This window comes from Phaseolus vulgaris, chromosome 5 (genome assembly GCF_051622355.1).
Source record: "Phaseolus vulgaris cultivar YP4 chromosome 5, ASM5162235v1, whole genome shotgun sequence".
Classification (NCBI taxonomy): domain Eukaryota; kingdom Viridiplantae; phylum Streptophyta; class Magnoliopsida; order Fabales; family Fabaceae; genus Phaseolus; species Phaseolus vulgaris.
This window is the reverse complement of record NC_143502.1, coordinates 37,346,010-37,366,823: the sequence shown is the minus strand read 5'-3', so window position 1 is coordinate 37,366,823 and position 20,814 is coordinate 37,346,010. Positions and strand designations below refer to the sequence as shown.

General features: G+C 30.2%; 2 protein-coding genes across 2 annotated transcripts; one reads left to right on the top strand and one right to left on the bottom strand.

Annotated features, from left to right (window-relative positions):
* The first annotated feature begins 2,135 nt into the window (after positions 1 to 2,135).
* On the top strand, positions 2,136 to 3,505 carry LOC137835609 (putative CCR4-associated factor 1 homolog 11). The gene has a single exon (XM_068644198.2). The coding sequence runs from the start codon at positions 2,500 to 2,502 to the stop codon at positions 3,442 to 3,444; it is 945 nt and encodes a 314-aa protein (XP_068500299.2). The 5' UTR covers positions 2,136 to 2,499; the 3' UTR covers positions 3,445 to 3,505.
* An 11,585-nt stretch (positions 3,506 to 15,090) lies between these two features.
* Positions 15,091 to 15,588, bottom strand: LOC137834392 (transcription repressor OFP6). Its single transcript, XM_068642449.2, has one exon. The coding sequence runs from the start codon at positions 15,586 to 15,588 to the stop codon at positions 15,091 to 15,093; it is 498 nt and encodes a 165-aa protein (XP_068498550.2).
* Between the last annotated feature and the right edge of the window lie 5,226 nt (positions 15,589 to 20,814).

Sequence of the window (20,814 nt, the reverse complement as noted above, 5' to 3'; positions counted from 1 at the left end):
TTGGTAGTCTATACAAAAAAAATAATTAAAGTAAAAATAACATAAGAAATAACTGAATTAATTAAAGCATATATCTATTAAATACAAATAAAAGTTGTTAGGAATGATGTGGCATAGCACCTGGAAATAAAGGTGGACGTTAACATAATGTTTTACTATGAAAATTATATTCTAGCGGTTGAAATTTTTGATGGTTTTTAAATTATTTTTATAAAATTATTATGATAAAAATGTATTTTTTGTTATAAAAATAAAATTACTTAAAAAAGTATCATTTCCCTATATCTATCACAAATGATGATGGAGAAGAACTAGTTTTGAGGCCTTCAATTAGTTTTTTTTATTTGGTTACTTTTAACTACAATTTTAGGTTTTACTTGGATAGGATAAGGATGAGAGTAAAAATAGAAGGAAACAAAAAGAAAGAGAGTGAAAGATGAAGTTGTTTGAATATAAAAAAAAAATTGTGGATTTGAATAAAAAAGTAACATAAAAGTTTCTAAATGATTTGATTAATGTGATAAAATAAGAAATTTATATGAAAATATAGAAATGATTTTTAGAAATATAAATTAGAATTAAAATAAATTTTAAATTAAGAAAAATAATTATAAAATATTAATAAAAATCATATTTAAATAATAAAAAAATATCAAAATTTAAATTATTTTATTTTAATTATTCATTTTATTATAATATAAAAAGATATATTAATAAAATATTAATAATTAATAAACAAATTATCAACATTATATATATGGTGGGTTATACTTTCAAATGTCATTTTTTTCACAAAATTTCCCCTATTTCATTTTTTATTGGCCAGATATGTTTAGGTCTTCAGTTCAAGCACTTAAATATAATAAGTTCGATTAGATAAGTTATACTCAGCTCGACCTGGGAAGGCATGGGCCTGATAACACATTATGAGGTCGAGATCGAGGTCGGTCTAGATATTTGGTAGTTTATACGAAAAAGATAATTAGAGAAAAAATAACAGAAGAAATAGTTGAATTAATTAAAGCATATATCTATTAAATACAAATAAAAGTTGTTAGGAATGATGTGGCATAACACCTGAAAATAAAGGTGTACATTAGCATAATGTTTTACTATGGAAATTATATTCTAGCGGTTGAAATTATATACCCGTTGTTGAAATTATATTTTTATTGTTGAAACCATATTCAGGTGGATGAAAGTTGTTGAAGGAATGTTTATAAAAGGGGTTTAAGACTCCAAGTAAAGGTAAGTTATTCTAAACCTGATATTGATACAAAATTATAGTTTGAATGCTCTCACTGATTTACTCCGACGAGTGTGATAAACAGGTGGAGTCTCCTTCGTCTCAAAGTTTTCTCAATTCGGTTCAACACCCAAGTAAGGACACTTCCGATAGGAGCTAACTTCTGAATCTGACTGAAATTAGCTGGTGAGAACACAATTAAAATTGATTATGTTTCAAGTTATAATCAATTATGATATATTTTTTTTTCACAAGTCTCTTGGTTATTGAAAAAAAAGGTTTAATTCATTAAAATTACCTTTTTTCTTTTGTTTTTGTATATTTTATTACCTTCTTTTTTAACTTTCCTCCCTGCTTCTAATCTTCCCCTTTGCGTGCCTCCATCGAAAAAACATAGTTAGCCTTTGTCAATTGGTTGGAAGCTTGCTTGAAGGGTACAATTCCCATCTCTAAACTAAATTTCACTAATTTCTGAAAAATATCAATAAATTAAAATAAGTTTACATTACATTACAAAAATATAAAATATAACTTATATACTTAAAATTATATTAATAACATAATTATAAAACCTTAGCAATTAAGTTTCAAATTTGTCAACTTTATATTTCTATAAAAGTTCTTACTTGAAAGACATTTTAAGGTAAGACCATTTAAATTTCTGAAAATATATAACCCTATATATCATGGCAATTTCTAAAAGTAAAAAATCTTAAAAAGTATAATTTGTGGATATTTTAGTAAAAAATGAAAAATGATATTAACTTACATAGATTTAAGGACTACATGATATAAGTAATTAAGTCTATAAATTGATTTATATTGAAAGCATTTGTTTAACCATATTTGTTAATCTGAAAACCTATTCTAACAATGTGTCTGGATTTTCACCATAATTTGAAGGCAGTTAATGATATTTAACAAAAAAGTTGAAGAAGGATCACTGTAGGTGACACATATAATGTTTTAGGGAAAAAAGAAAAAAAAGTGGAACAGGAATAGGACTAGAATATGGAGTATGGACCAGATGGATGAATGGTGGCAGCAATGGCACATAGTATTAGGTGGATGACTCAAATTTTCTGAACACTTTTTGAACTTCAACGTAACAGTTATGCACTCTTCATATAACACCAATCTCTATATATAAGTTCACCGTTTCGCATACACACTCATTGTCGTCACGTTACCCACTCTCGAAGCAACATCGCCAGCCACCAGCCACTTTTTCTTGCATATAAAACTTCCCCTTCATGATTTCTCCGCAACCCAAAAAACCCTTATTCTGGTTCTTCCTCCTTTTCCTCGTGTTGTTGCAGAAGCGATTCCAGATGGGCGTGGTCGACCAAGACTCTTCTGATTTCCAATCCAATCGGATCCTGATCCGTGAGGTCTGGGCCTCCAACCTTCAATCAGAATTCCAGATTATTCGCGACGTAATCGACGATTACCCTTTTGTTTCCATGGATACGGAGTTCCCCGGCGTTATCTACCTGCCCCAAGTGGTGGCTCCGACAGAACCCACCCGCTGCGCCCTTAAACCCTCCGAGCACTATCGCTTCCTCAAATCCAACGTCGATGTCCTCAACCTTATCCAGGTGGGTCTCACGCTTTCCGACGCAGACGGAAACCTCCCTCACATCGGGACCAGCAACAGCTTCATCTGGGAATTCAACTTCCGCGATTTCAACGTGGAGCGTGATTCCCACGCTCCTGACTCCATCGATCTACTCCGCCGTCAAGGGATTGACTTCCGGCGGCACGCGGCAGAGGGCATCGACTCCTGCCTTTTTGCGGAGCTGATGATGTCATCGGGATTGGTGTGTAACGAGGCGGTGAGTTGGGTGACGTTTCACAGCGCATATGATTTCGGGTATTTGGTTAAGATTCTGACCCGACGGAGCCTGCCCCATGGGTTAAAGGATTTCTTGAAGATTTTGAAGGTGTTTTTTGGAGAAAATGTATATGACATGAAACACATGATGCGGTTCTGTGACACCCTTTATGGCGGTTTGGACCGGCTTGCACTAACCCTCAACGTGGACCGGGCTGTTGGGAAGTGCCACCAGGCCGGGTCTGATAGCCTGCTGACGTGGCATGTGTTTAAGAGAATGAAGGATATTTATTTCGCGGAGGATGGGCCCCAGAGATATGCGGGTGTTTTATTTGGATTGGAGCTTGCATTTTCTTCAAGTTGAGAAACTCAAAATGAAAAAAAAACAACAATATATATATAAATAAATATTTTATTCTTTATTTTATTTGTTGGTAAATTAATTATATATTCAGAAACTGCCAAACTCAACGATCTTCTCTTACATTGGGGCGATGAAAAGTTTGGAATTTGAAACTTGTGCGTTCTCTTGGAACTTGAAACCAGGACCAAGTTAGCCTTCCACTTTAGTTTTTTTTTTTTCTAATAATTTAGGATAATTCACTTCAGTTTTTTAAGGTTTTATTTAGTTAATAATTTAATTTTTATTTATTAATTACTGTACATATATGATAAAGAATAAATAATAAAAGTTACAACTCTCTGAATAATTTCTGTTTGTATTTATTCTTGAAAAATTGGTCTGTGACTCATTTTTTTGTATTTGTGTCATAGAAAAGTTTGTAGATGTCTAAAGTGAGAAACAATTTTTGTGAAAAAATATCTCATTTTCTGAGTTCAACTTATCGGTTGGTTTTGGTACTATTCTTTTACTGTAGTTTTATTTTGATATATTATTATTTTTAATATATTTTAAAATATTAAAAATTAATATATTTTGAAAGTACTCCAAAAGCAAATCCAAATTCTTATTTTCTCTTTACCACTGGATTTTTTATTTCTGTAGAAAGCAAAAACATTTGTATTTGACCATTGACCGTCATAGATTTGTTTGAAACTTATGACAATAAAGTGATTTATCAGTATAACCATCACACTTCAAATACACACGTATAATTATCACACAGAGCAATATTTGTATTTGAACCACCATAACTATGAATTTAAAATTAAAAATATAGTTTATTATTACGGTGAACATATCATAAAATATAAACTAATTTTATAAATTAATTAGTTGTTATAGTTATAAATTAGAAAATATTTTAAAAATTTTAAAAATAATTTTTAAATTAGTTTTTATTATTATTAAATAGTTTTTAAATAATATTTAATTAGCTGTCAAAATTTTAATTACTAATAATTCAAATTCTAAATTTAATAGTAGAAAAACTTGTTACTAATTAGATATTAATTTAAAATTATTTAATAATAATAAAAACTAATTTTAAAAAAAAAATATTTAGTTACTATAATAATTAATTATTATTATTAAAATTTAGTAGGGTTTAATATTTGAAAGTAGTGATTAAAATTTGAAACTGTAATTAACATTTTAAAGCAGAGTTGGATATTTTTACCAGGACTAAAATTCTTTATTTAGGATTTTTTTTTAAACTTGGGATTCAAATGCTAAAATAGGTTTTAATATTTTTAACTAGGAATTATAATTTTATTTTTTTTAACATCTTAAATTAGTTGGGGATTAAAATTTTAAAGTAAGATTCACATGTTTCAAAATGGGAATGAATTTGAAATTATTTTTTAATATTTTAAGCTAGAGAATCAATTTTAAATTATGTTCTAATATTTTAAACTAGGACTAAAAATTTAAAATAGAGTTAAATATTTTGAATTATGAATTAAAATTTTCAAGTTGAGTTTTAATATTTAAACTAGGTAATAAAAATTTAAAATATTTTAAACTAGGGATTAATAAATTAAAATAGTATATAATACTTTTAATTGGGTTTAATATTTTAAACTAGGTGATAAATTTGAATTTATTTTTTAAATTAGGGAATGAAATTTTAAATTATGTTTTAATAATTAAAATTACGGATTATAAAATTAAAATAATGTTTAATATTTAGCACTGAAGATTAAAATTAAATAAGGTATGATAATGGAATCCAAGTTTGGAAATTTCGAAATTATTGTAGTCTTTCCTGATTCAATATGTAATTTTAAATTATAGTTTAAAATATGTATTTTTAATATGTGATTAACATGTTGTATTATATTCTTAAATTTGTTGACTACATTTTAACTTAATTTTAAACTCTTTGTTTGTCTACAAGAAAGTTGTTATTTTAGCAGGACAGATGAAAATCAATAAGTGTGGAAATAGAAAATAGAAGATATAAATAATAGTATTATAGGTTTGACAATTAATTACACATGTTTAGGGAGTTAGAAATGTGTAGCTATGTAATAACTGTTATGGTGTTGTGTCTTATTGTTCATGGATAACATATGTTAAGTTTGTTATTTAGTAGCAAGAATATTAATGTTACTAATCTTTGTCCTAAAAATAACAACCGGTGTCAGTTGGTGTCACATTCTGTTTATACAAAAATTGTCGCTATATTATTGGTATGAGACTTGACATATTCATTTATTCATTTCAAAGCAATTAATTTAGTGAAGGATGCATATAGATTCACAATAGAAGAATAAGTGGTTAAATTTTTGAACATATTAAAACATGATGTAAAAAATTGAACCTTTCTTTTTTCTTCTATTTAATTTGGAAGACTATTAATCATATTTTTACAATGTTTTGAATATTATCATTGTATTGTAGAGGAAAAATTATTTGTTCATCAACGGGAAGGAATGTCCAACCACAAATAATGAATAATAACATATTTTACCCATATTTCGTGGTAATATTTCACTCACTGTTTGGAAGACATAAATAATATTTTATTATTTTCTTGTTATAAGTTTATTTAATTGTGACTTTAAAGATTAGTTGGAGGATCATCAATTAAATTAAAATTATGTTTAAGTTAAAGAATAGGGATTTGATGTACTTTTGTAATAGAATATATTATTCATTACAAAGGCTGAAATAGAGTTAAAGTAAACAAATAGTATGGAACAATCCTTTACTAATCAAATCATAGAAGCACAACTTCCTCCTAGTGGGAAAGGTTTGATTGTTGACCAATATGATCTTAATTGGATATTATCATCTATTTGAAAATGATTATTATTTAAATCTGTTGAGATTCCTAAAATTAACAAATATAATTGTAGTTATTTAAATCTGTTATGATTATCATCATCTAAATTTGTTGAGATTTTATCCTTATTTAAATCTGTTATGATAATCATCATTTAATCGGTTGAGATTTTATCCTGAAAATAACAAATATAATTGTTGTTATTTAAATATGTTATCATCATTTAAATATGTTAAGATTCTATCCTGAAAACACAAAACATAATTTTTTTTATTTAAATTTGTTATGATTACCATATTTTAAATTTGTTTGAGATTTTATCATGAACATAACAAACATAGTTGTTGTTATTATCCTGAAAATAAAAGACATAATTGTTGTTATTTGTGCGATCGGAATTATTATCATCCCAACACAATTGATGTTATTTAAATTTGTTATGATTTAAATCTGTTGAGAGTTTATCTTGAAAATAAAAAATATAATTGTTGTTATTTAAATCAATTATAGTTATCATCATTCAAAGTTGTTGCGATTTTATCCTAAGAATAAAAAATATAATTGTTGTTATTTAAATATGTATGATTATCATCATTCAAATTTGTTGAGACTTTATCCTGAAAATAACAAACATAATTATTGTTATGATTATCATCATTTAAATTTGTTGAGGTTTTATTTTATCCTGAAAACAACAAACATATTGTTGTTATTTAAATATATTATGATTATCATCATTTAAATCTGTTGAAAGATTATTCTTGTCAAAATAGACGAATTGGAGGAGATCAGACAAAACCCTATAAGTAGAGCATGAATCCCAAAAATAAGATAAGTATTATTCTATGCAATACATACTTCAGTGAAATATTTTATGCTCTTACCCACTTGATCGACGTGGGATTTAAGGAGGGTTCTAAACTGAGAAGGTTTTAAGGAGGTACTTAACAATTATATATTATATTCTTGCTTATTTATACGGTTAAACAAGAATCATACCGACTGCATTATCGCCTCGCGCGACCAGAATTAATTATTATCGCCTGGCTCCAGACCTCTTTCCACGACCCTTGGCACGCTCAGTAATTCCTTGTAAGATACTTGGAACTTGAGTCGAAATGCCAAGTCCTCCCTGGTCTTAGACTTAGACTCGCTTCTCCTAGTTGGGTATGGTGCGCGCCTCGAGTCTGTTCTCTTCTCGGCTGAGGTTTCGTTGACCCTCAGAGGTCGGGATCGACTACCCTCCTTAGGCTTGGTCTGCCCTGAATACAAGTTGATGTGCTTCGTGGATACAACCCGTATTTCAGAGAATGTCTCTGCCGGATTCTTGATCAATAAGTCGCTAAATGGTCCTATCATGATTCCTTGTTCGAAGGCGTTGACCATCACAACCTCGTCATGGGTCTGGAGCTTCACTGTAAGCGCCCAGGATCTATTTAAGTAGTTTTTCATAGACTCCCCTTCCCTCTGTCTCACGTTGAAGAGGTCATATAAAATTGGAGGTTTGACCTGGTTAATAGAGAATTGTTCCGTGAACAGCTCGAAAAATTGGTCGAAAGAGGTGATGTGGCCATCAGGAAGCCCACTAAACCACTGCAGGGTTGTACTTGTGAATGTACCCATGAACATCTTACAATGGATAGCATCTATTCCTCCATAAATAATCATATGGGCATTGAACATCATGAGATGATTTTTAGGGTCTTCTACCCCGTGAAAACGATATTGGGCGTGATGTAGTATGGTGGCATAAACTCATCCATGATCGCCCGCGAGAATGTCTTGGGACGAGCTCTTAGGGGCGCATTCAAACCTCGCTCCCTTGTGGAGCATTGATCATGTTGTTGTAGACTCTTGTGCAAGTCCTTGTTGATCTTGCGCAATTCCTCACTGTTTGCTCGCGAAACATCTATCTCCACCATCAATTGATCTTGCCTAAGCACTTGCTCAGCTCAAGCTTCTGCAATGAGCTTCTTCTGCTCGGCTTTAGCTTCTGCCATTAGCTTCTCTTGCTCGGTTTTAGCTTCTTGTTGAATCCGCTCCTCCTGCTCTCTCTCACCTATACTGCTCGTTGACTTCCTGGAGAGCTCTTACGGTGTCCATGAGTTGTTGTAAGGTGGGGACCTCACCTCCTTCAGATCCCACAGGTCCTTGCCTAGTGTTCCTCATGTCGTTGGAAAGCTTTGAACACGAATGTGGGTGGAATCAGATTTTATTGGGTCCCACAGTGGGCGCCAAATGTTCTCGTCGGTTGACTTGAGTGGAAAGCTCCGCTCCTAACCTGTCTCCTCTAGCTTATGTTCTGCGTCTTCTCATTGCACTGGAACGTGGCTTTGTTGGGATAGAGGGGGCTCTACCTGTTGATCACACTCTGACGATCAAGATTTTAGTTTCAGTCTAGTATTCAAAAACAGCGTACCTTTACCAAGGGGCTCAAGCCCCTTTTATAATTACTCTCATAACAACTTTCTCTCATGAGAATCTTATCTCTACTGAAAGAATAAAATAATAACAGAAAAATCACCTGCCAACAGGACACCACTTCAGGTGCTAACAGGAAAATATTTTGTTTTACGTGGGCACCCTTACTTATGGTGCTTCTCTTATTTAACAACTTTATCTTTTCAACCAACAACTATATGCATGTATTTACGTATCTTAACAACCACGCACACTTATCTGTTAGGTTAAAAAACATATTTTGCTAATAACCTTATTTTAATAATATATAACAAAAATTATTTTAATTAGTCTCTAACAGGCTTACCAACATAACTGGGCCAAACTCGTGATCCACCCCTTGGACCAAACAACCGAGTTGACTTACTCACGCCCGTGCACCGAGCATCCGAGGACTCTGTCCAGTACAAAAACTAATAACACATACTTGCTACCAACAATCATATCCATTAATTATAAGAACAAGTAATCAACCTTTGTGTGATTCACAAATGTCTTATAATAATGAATTTCAATTTACCCATAAATAAATAATTTAGCATCCATTCTATAGGTAATTAAAATAAAATTCATCGCTAATTTATAATTAAATAAAACATAAAGATTTGATCATTTTGGTGATTAACAAATCTATCATACAAATAATTTCATAAATAATATCATTAATTGAAATAAAATTCATCCGTAATTTGAAACTAAATAAAACATAAAGATTTGATCACTTTGGTGATTACAAATCTATCATATAAATATATCCATAAATAATATCATTAATTGAAATAAAATTCATCAATAATTTGGAATTAAATAAAACATAAAGATTTGATCACTTTGGTGATTACAATTCTATCATACAGATAATTCCAAAAATAATATCATTAATTGAAATAAAATTCATTAGTAATTTGGAATTAAATAAAACATAAAGATTTGATCACTTTGGTGATTACAAATCTATCATACAGATAATTACAAAAATAATATCATTAATTGAAATAAAATTCATTAGTAATTTGAAATTAAATAAAACATAAAGATTTGATCATTTTGGTGATTACAAATCTATAATACAATATCATTCATAAATATATATATATATATATATATATATATATTTATGCCCTTACTTTTATTTATCATAATCTTTTCATCTTCCATTTAAAATAAAATAAGAATTCACGATTTATGATGCAGCGGAAGACTTGAGATTTTTCATTATTAATTTAAAATCAATTAACAGAAATAAAGGGATAAATTAAACCTTACAATTGCAACAGAACATTTGAGATTTCATTACTTTAATTTGAAATCAATTCGTAATGCAACATAAATAAAAGGATAAATTAAACTATCAAAATTATCCTCAAATGATATTATTTTCTTTAAAATATTCATAATTTTAAAATTAGGGTTCATAAAATTGGGAAAAACATAGGAGAAACAAAAGTAAAATCTGATATTTTTCCCACATGTAAAATCAAAAGTGTACAATAATAAACAATAATGCACGTCATCTTCTTAAGGATCTTATAAACACATCATATTAATTATAATATGGATAGACACTGACCTTGATCCAGAGTTCCTATGTGAACAATTTCTTAATCTCTTTTTCTCAATCTATCTTTTGACAATTTTGTTCTTGTCACACCCTTTATTGTTGACCAACACTGAGACAACTTTCTTTGCAGAGAGACAAAACCCTATTTCTATTCTTTTTCAATCTCCGTCAGATTCAGTATTTATTAAGTAATATATATATATATATATATATATATAATTTTTCACATGTGACTTTTATTTTATTAAATTATATTCAGACTTAAATCCTACATTTATTTCATGTCAATCATTATAAAATTAATTTACATCTCTTCTTTACCTGTGAATGAATCGTACATCTACAGAATAAACATACCATAAATCTTTGCTAGAAATCTATGTGGAGATTTAAGTGACCCACAAATAATTTGGTAAAGAAAAATGGAGTAGCAAAAATTTGGTGAGGAATAGGAGCATTGTACGAGTGGCAACGATTAAAGTTATATATATATATATATATATATATATATATATATATATATATATATATATATATATAACGGATTCTGCCATTCCAGTGTTCGTCACAAATACAGGCTGAAACTACGGGCTCATCATGCATTAATGTTCTACATTCCTTTTTTTATTTTATTTTATTTATCTCTTTTAAAATTCAAGTAAAGAATATTACCAAGCGGTCCATTTTAAATAGAGGTAGCAAAATGATATGTCATTGGTCATGATTAACTAACAACCTAAACCTGTTCATTAAAGAATGAGTTTATGGGTGAGTTCATTTTTTCTAAATTTAAAATGTCAATCCATCCAATATTTTTATTAATGTAGCACTAGATTATTTTACAATTTTTTTACAAAAAAAAATAGTACAAATAAAGTGGAATAGAAAAAAATAACTATAATCGAAGGAAAAAAAAAAAACTTGCTTTAAAACAACTTTACATAAGAGTTTTAATTTGTGGAAGCCCTATAACCTCCTTATATTTTTCCCACATCTAATATTATAATATATGTATAGTGGTTTAAAATACATCTCTATAGGAAAAATAATATTTACAATAAAGTAATAAAAACAAAATATATATATTTCATCTCCTCACTGGGAGCTCTCTCACCTACAACTTCAATTGCTCCAGTGAAAAATACACGATCATCAAAAATAAAGAAAACAAAACACAACACAACAAACAATAGGGTAAGCTAGTGTTCCGGCCGGTTGACCGGGATCGTCTTTGCGCGTGGCTTGTCCTTGCGAGCTAGGGCACCTTCGTTTGCTCTGTCAAAGACACCTGAAAAGATAAGTGAACAAAGGGGCGCCCTCGCGGCCGTTTGCACTCCGACGATCAAGTCAGCTAGCGAGAAACATAAAAAAACTGCACTGAATGACTGAAACTGTGTAACTAGAACTGTGTTGCCCTAATTGCCTTGTGCTCACTGTGAGTGTGCCGCGAAAACAACTAGGGTTTTCTCTCTATGTGTATTAGGTTAAAACTCGGGTCCCTCTTCAAATGCCCCAAGGTCCCTTTTTATACACCTCTAATCTTTAAAGCGCGTTAAAGCGCATTGAAGGCGTATCAAAACATTCCTTGGAACATTCGAATCTTAACTGAATTAACGCGTACCTTGGCAAACTTTCCCTGAAACTCTTAATGAGCACGTGGGTATTGCCACGTACCCTTTTGACTTGATCGTTTATTCTGTGCACAGCGCCGCCACCCAACTTAGGGTTTTTCCATCGTGTGAGCCCTCTTTTCTGCGAAGTGCATTTGTCACGTGGGTTGACTTTTTGGGTGCCAACTCATGCGCCCCAATCACTAGTCACTCGCCCTGGGGGTGTATCTACCTTTCTCTCGTATCATGCACGTGGTCCTCCCCTGGTCATGACCCTCTCATGGGTCGTATCTGTCCCAGGGCCTCCCAGCAGTGGTGTGGGTACTTCACGAGTCAGGTTTACCCCCTACTGGTACTAGAACTTATGGTCTTGAAACCATCTTTCTCTTCTCCTTGCTACTGTTCTGAACTGTCGAGGCCCGAAGCCTCCTTGCGATGTCTGAGCTTGGCAATGCTTTAACCTGGCGGTACCCTTGCTTGGCAATGCCTCTCTTGGGCGACGCCTCTCTTGGTCGACGCCACTCTTGGGCGACGCCTCTTTTGGTCGACGTCTCACTTAGGCGATGCCTCAGCGAGGCGATGACTCGAGCGGTCAACCTGTTGACTTTCTTCCATGGGTCCCCGGAGGGGTTCCACCACGTGTTGACTTTGACCTTTGGTCAACGCCTGGGGACGGGACGGTACAGCTAGCTATATAATTTCAATAAGCAACGAACATAAAGTCATCAACTCTCATACATTTTCTCAAAAGTCAACTAGTGTCTATCATAATTCATCATTCACATTACTCATGTCAAACTTCTACTGACCAACATACTCAAATATTTGACTCTAATTTTGAAAGACTCGTACATTAAACTTGTATATCTACACATGTCATACTATCTCACTGTGAAACCACACAATTATGTGCATAATAATCTCAATATCATATCTCCTAGTATGACAGGGTTAACTCTTATAACAAGTCAAGTTAATTATCTTTCAAACAACTTACACATTCATATGAACCGCTTTCAACCTTCACCACCTGAATAACCTCATCTATATGATTCCATTGTATCATTAGAGTCAGGATACTTCCTTCTAGACGAATCCCTATTCAATGCACAACCTAACCATCTTAGATATTTTCTTTCTTGAAAATACTATGTCTTGATTAATATTCATATTTCACATCTCACAGTATTCAAAAATCACACAATTAAATCATACTAAAGCTTAGAATTTCAAAACACACAAAATTTCATCCAAGAATTACATAAATATCTAATTAAAGGATTTTTTAAATAAATTTTACATAAATTATAATTAAAAACTATAAAACAGAATTAAACCAACCTTTTAAAGCAAAAAAATGAGTTTTTTTTTAGTGGCTTGATGAGAATGTGTCTCACTTAAGCGAAAATCCTCTTGCTTGAGCGAAATTGAACCCAAGAGTACCCGAAAATTTACCTCAAGTGAAAATGGGTCTCACTTAGGCGAGATATGAAGAAAAATCTGCCAATTTTGCCAAAAATACATGATCTTGATCCAATTTCATCATATATACACAACCCAATTTAACAATTCAAACCACATATATCTTATTCAACATGGTAGGAGTACTCTCATCAAATAACTCTATCAATATATCATCATTATATCCAACCAAAACCATTCAGAGTCAAACAAGAACAAATTCAATAACTCATTCACTTCAAGATTAACTTACACTATATTAACTATACCGGTCAACTAATTTTTCAGATTCAAACAAAACATCTACCATAAATCATATCCATATCAAAATCAACATATTCACATTTGATTTCAAACAATACTCTACATTACTCAGAAACAATCAATCCTGCAAACCAAATTTGGAACTGGTGACCACGACACCTCCACATCCAGATCTTCTAACCTAGGGTTCTTTTTAAAATTAAAACTAGTATCTGTTACCTGGGTTTGAGCAGGTGCTCATTAAGAGTTCCAAACCTACCAAACGTTCAAGGGTAGCTTAACCTACACCATCGAGTCCAGATGAAAAATCTAACTACATCACTAGAATCCTGAGCTAATAAGAACTAATCCTAAAACTAGAAACCTCACATGCAACTAATCCTAAAACTAGAAACCTCACATGCAACAACATCTACCAAGACAAGCTTAACATTTCAAAAACTGACTCAAAGGAAAAAGGAGCAAAATTGAACTTACTGTATCTAAAACTCTGATCGAACAGACTTGTAGAGTTTGCTGCCAGGAGTCCAATGGTCGTTCAATCTGATGAGCGAGGAGATTAGAATCTTGGAGAGAAGACCGAGAAAATGAAAATTGAGTTTTTAGAGAGATAGTGGTTATTTTTAAATAAAACCCGAATAACTAAATTTTCTATTATATACTCTTTTCACTTTAACAATAAAATATTCAAATGTCATTTTAATTGTACCATTTTTATACTAAGACTATTTTTTCTCTATCCTTACATGCATCATTCAAAGTATTCTCATAATTATAATTGTTTAAAGTGTCTGTCTAGCATATATATATATAAAAGATTATTCAGTTTTGTTTCGTAAAGTTATCTATGTACCTAAATTATATAACTTTCCATTAAAAAAACTGAATAACTATGATAAAACTAACCAATCTAATTCTTTTTAATTCGACTTATCACCAAATCATATATAATAAAGCCAATTTTGGTTGGCTAAACCTTTTTTTATCCGTGCATCTAGAAGTGGATTGAGATTAAAATAGTAAAGTAAAAATACAAAGAAAAATATTTAATTTTTTATTTTTGTAAATTAATTTAAATATAAAATTTAATTAAAATATCTATAAAAAAATTAATTTAGTGTAAAAATTTATACGTTCATATATATATATATATATATATATATATATATATATATATATATATATATATATATATATATATATATATATATATATATATATATATGTGAGTTTTTTACAAAAGTTAAAAGCTTTAAATTTAAAATTGCCTCACCCTAATTTGGTATAATATTTAATAACAAGAAAACTACATACTTCTGGATCAAAATTTGAGATCTCTTTACAGTATTTTCTGGAATTACAGGGTATATTGAACAAACTGTAGCATTTATCAATAAATGCATCAAATGAACCGTGGCATCACAGAGATGAATAAGAGCAATACACTATAAACTGAAAATGCATCAAATTTTGTTATTGAAAGAAGCACCGTTGCCGTCAGCGTTGATATTCTTCTTGGGGAAGATTTCTTGACAAATCTCCATGAATGCTCGAACGATAACTTGGTGATGACAGGCAGCGTTCAACTGGAGGAAGCACTCGAGAAGGTCTTGAAGATCGGTTTTGGTGTAGATTTGTCTCTCGAAGATCATTTGGAGTATGGAGTCTCGAAAATCCTTGTGCGGGTCGTTTGAGTCCTTCTCAACGGCCACACTGTGAATGAGTTTTGAATTTGGTTTTGGCATGATGGTGTTGTTGTTGTTAGGGTTTTGATGGTTTGTGTGGAGTTGGGAGAAGGGTTGGTTCTCGCCGGAAATGGTAGGGTTTGTGTTTTGGTAGACTGATATCTTGAGTTTTGGGGAGGGTTGGAGTACATCATAGGATTTAGGGTTGCTGCATCCACAACATCCATTTGTGTTGAATAGGCCTCTCATAAACCTTTTTCTCTTCTTGGAAGACATTGTGATTTTGTTATGAATAGAGTGAGAAAGTACTCACTAATTGTTGTTTTCTATGTTAATCTTAACAAGATTTAGGTTGTTAATATTGTAAATCTTCTCTATTATTTATTTATTATTATTATTATTAAATTAATGAAATTTAACGTAAAGATGCAGATAAAGATAGTTTCCAATAGATAGAAAAAGTTAAGATAATTAAATATATAGAGATAAAAGATAAAATTAGAATGGTTTGAGATGGTTAAAAAAATTAACTAAATTATGTGGTGTGTCAAAGGCATTTTCATAAAAAAGATAGAGTATTTATTATATTTAAATTCAGTTTTTAAAGTTTATTTTATTTCAAAAGATTAAATATATTGTTCGTCGAAATTATTTTTTGTTTTAATCCAAATTTTAGATTTTTTATCATAAAATTTATTCTAATAATTTTTTTACTACAAGTATAAAATTTAACTAAAAAATTAATTTATTGTAAAATTACATGAATAAAATTTTATTTTAATTATTAAATAAATAATTGAAGAAAACTGAGAAGTAGCATCAAATCATATTCTCGTTAAAATTGACCAAGTGTTGTATTTAATTGGCTCCACTTTGATTACAAAGACTATATTTTCGTGCAAGTGACATTAATATGAGTATTTAAAATAAAATAAAATAAAATAAAATAAATAATATTTAATAGCAACATTGATATATTTAGAAGAGTTGTCTTTTCATTAAGAATTTTTCTACTATGTGCAAAATTGCAAAAGTTAAGTATTACTAATTATAATCCGTTTTAATTAACTACCTGATTAATTTTCAGTTTTTAGGAAAAATAATATTTTTTTTATTAATTATCATAATGGTAGTGTATAATGTGTGTCTTCCCCTCATAAATGATGTGTATTATATATAAATTTGACTCAAAGTAACTTTCAATATCATTAAGCGTAACTTCTTTCTTTCACAATGTACAAGATAACTAAAAAGATTATAATTAATGTTTAACATAATGTGCAAGATTCCACATATAGGAAAATCATTTGAATGATATTAAATGAAAGTAAAAGAAACTTTAAATATCGCGTTGGTGTGACACCAATAACATTTAAAAGCATTTATCTCTTTATTTATCTCTTTGAATATATTAAGTGCAAGAAGAGTGGTGTTTTGAAAGTGTTGCTCACTGAAACGGGCTTATGCAGATAGTTAGGAGTACTGTTACTTCCTGCACCTCCATCACTTCTTCAGTCAACTCCATAAATTTTGAAACTTTCAAAATTATCCTTCAGTAAAAAAGATAAAAATAAAAAACAACTCTTTACATTATAGATTATGAAATTCGAAAGTAAAAAATTATCATTTAGATTAAATAATCTGAAATCTATTTAACAACTAACAATATCAGATTACGAAATCTATAACTTATTTAAGAAAATAAACTTATCGAATTACGTAATATAGAAATGGTAATTTTTTACTTATGGATTATGTTATCTAGAAGTAATAATTTTTTACTTCTACATTACGTAATCCATAGTATAAAATATTACTTCTATTTTTATTTTTTATTAAGGGTAATTTTGAGAATTTTAAAATTTATGATGGTGGCTGAAAAAATGATGGAGGTGCAGGAGTAAGGAGTCAGTTAGGAGAGGCTCATTACGTTCAGGCCCACATATCTAAGCAGCACTACATTCCAAAAGGAAATGAACTCAAACATGGAATAAGATGGGATAGGAAAAACATTAGATAAATTTGTTTACAAGTTATGCTTTTCGTATTTGAATTATTCATATGTTAAAAAAATTATTAAATAAAAATTAAATTTAAAAAAATAATTAGTTATTATATTGATTAAATTATATATTATTTTAAAAATTAAAAAAGTTATTTATATTTAAAATGGTTCTTATTATTAATAAAAATTTATAAAATAATTTCTAAATTGACATTTATACTAGTTATCGAAATTTTGACTACTAATATTTTAGATTATAAATTAGTTTTTAAAAATTTAAACAGTAAATAACTAAAATTTTGATAACTAATGGTTGGATATCAATTTAAAAATTATTTTATAATTTTTTATTAATGATAAAAATTATTTTAGAAGTAAATATTGTAGTCTATAAAATTGTTTCTAATTTAGTCAAATAATAACTAATTATTTTGATCTCTAAAATTAGTTTCTATTTAATAATTTTTTTATATGATAATTTTAAAATGTTTATCAGATATGTTTAAACATATCATATAAAATAGAAATAAAATCAATTTATATTTATACAGTGGAACAATCTTTATCTTCCAAATTGATTTTTAAAATTAAATTAGACAGTATCTAATCAAAGTTACAAAATCATACATCATCTTCAATCAGGATCTGTTATCCACTATCTTTCTGGTGAACAGAAAAGTCCTTCACTTAACAGAAAAGAAAAGGGCTAAGTAGTGTTTTTCACAGCTTTAAATATTTGTGAGCATATCTAGTGTCCAAGTTTAGTTTTCTTTGGCCCACTTTTTTCTCTTGTGTCTCAACTGTTGTTGTGGATTTAACAGTGGTGACAAACAGATGAATGCCAAATAGATGAAGGCTCTGAATCTGTGATTACACCAAAACAAAAAACAAGAGTGTGGTTTTTTCTCAATGGACAATGTACATGAGGCAACAGGCCAACTCATATGCTCCCTGTTCAATCCAAATTCCCACTCCTTTGCAAGCTCTGTCCAAATTCACCCTATCTCCTTCACTTTATTGCTCACTTTAATCTTTCATCTTAATCTTTACAAACCAATATAGTATATTTCAAGCTTGAGTCTCAAAGATCTCAAACCTTACTTTCATCAGTTTATATTCCTTCAATTTGAGTTTCAAAAGCCATATCAAATTTATGTTCAAGTCATATCCAAGAGTGTGAAAAATATGACAATGAATTTTTAACTTGAATGACTTAATTATCTGTTTAGAGTCATAATTCTGTTTTAAACAAGAGAGAGAGTAGGTAAATGGGAGAAAATATGGAGCAATAAAACCTCCAAAGACTGAACTTGATTATCCAAGATATTAGTATAAACCCAATACAAAAAGTAAGAGGAAGTTGGTGGAACAAGTTGATCCATCTCTCCTTTTAGAATCTGCAGGAACTAACTTTTGTAAAGCTTCAAGTAAAAGAAAGCACCACGAATATCTATCCTTACCCAAAATCATATGCATTTAATTATGTCTATCACCACGAATGACTTCAAAACTCTTTCAAAAGTGAGATATGCTCTATCATATCCGTGTGTCATGTGGTCCACATAGTTCAACACCCACCACCACCACAATATTCACTCTATTATGCTACAATTTAGTTACTCTTCTCACATTCTACTTTTCTTTGTTCTTCTCCATTTTGAAGACTAATATCACTGTAACAATGGCAACAAAGAATAAGGATTTTGAATCAAGATAAATTCATTCAGCTAAAATTTTGAAATCCTCTAATGAGAAATAAAAATAAATTTGATTACTTATACACAGTGCAAAAAAACTATTCTTGACACGATATTTAAGGCATTTTTACTACCAGACGCTTTATTTCAAAATGCAGTGGGAGTTTTGTAATAAAAAGACTCTAAGAGGGCGACTTTACCTCATAGCCACCTTCTTACACGAAATGCTTTGTTGTAAAAAGATGGTTTTACCCAATAGCTGCCTTCTTAGAGTTTTTTTTTTACCCTAACTCATAGTGCGCCAGTTACGCTTTCATATTTCTTTTATCTTTTGGCGCTTCGTTTTTCCTCTTCTTCTCTGTGCTTCTTCTTTGTTTTCCTCGAGCCATTGTCTTCTTCGTGGCATTGAGTAAGTTGCTTTCAAGCTCTCTAATTCTTCTTCACCATTGCTTTTTTTTTTTTCTCTTATTTGTTTCTTTTCTACCAAGCAAGCAAACAGTTGCCTCTGCCTCCGCGTGTCAACCCTTCACCTCCGCATGTCGGCAACACCTGCACACCGTCAGCACCTCCACCACACGCTGCCACTGCGGACTTAGCTGCAACGACAACTCCACTAGAGAAGGTTAGTACTTTTAGGGTTAGTGTTTTAATTTTTTTAATAAATATTTGAATGTATGTGTTAATTAGTTAATAGTTTAGGGTTTGTGGAGACTTGATTTAGTGGATAGTTGATGGAGAAGAGTGATAGATTTGGAGTTGGCAAAAATTAGCATGAAAAAACTTCAAAATGTCATAACTTTTTATTGAGAAGTAGGATGGAGATGCGTAAAAAATGAAACTTGTTCAAAATGAGGTAATGAATCACGTGGCCAATTCTAGAAGGAGATTGGGGTCCACCAAAATTCCAAAACTTCACTTTTGCTATTTTTTTTTATTTTTAGGTATTTTTTAAGTATTTTAAGGTTTTGGTTCTCATACTTTCACTTGTCAGAAAATTTTGAAATGTTGAATCATATTTCCTACTGTAAATTACAAATTTATCAGATCATTATGATTATATTACATTCACAAATTTATTACTCATACATTATGTGTTCTAACATGAAATCTTATTATTTCAGTGCTTGTAGTGGGAGGGGAAGTGCAAATGCAGAAAAAACTCACTTTGATGCACCTTAAGGTATTTAAAGTATATTTGTTCACTCATTTTAATGTGTCTAATTCATTGTTTTTCAATATTAACTTTTACTTTATAAATTATAGTGTAATAGACAACCAGCAAGCTATGAGCAAGCACCGTCTTCGGTCGCCATAGAATATGTGAGACATTCTTGGCCACATTTCTAAATTTTTATAACTCTATAATAGCTAATCATTAGTGTAGAAATTAGATAGATAGATAAGAGTATAGGTAAAGATGCACAGTGATAATATTTCTTAGAGATAGATTTTTTCCCTTTATATTACTCCTCATTCAATTATTTTCACTTAGAATGAGAAGTGAAGACTATTGAGAGGTGGACTACAACTCTAACTTAATCTTATAAAATCGACTCATTTTATAAAGATTGAGTTAGATTTAAAGTTCACTATCGGACCACTTATAAATATAAATCTCACGTACAAATTGTCAGTCTCACATGAGAATGTGTATTGAAGATACCGACTAGATAAATTAATATTTTATTATAACATTTTATTTATATTTATTATTATCATTTTACTATAAAAAGTAGTTATTAACTGAATATAAAGAAAATAGTGAGCCTAAAAAAAATATTTTCAATACTGAAAGGAACA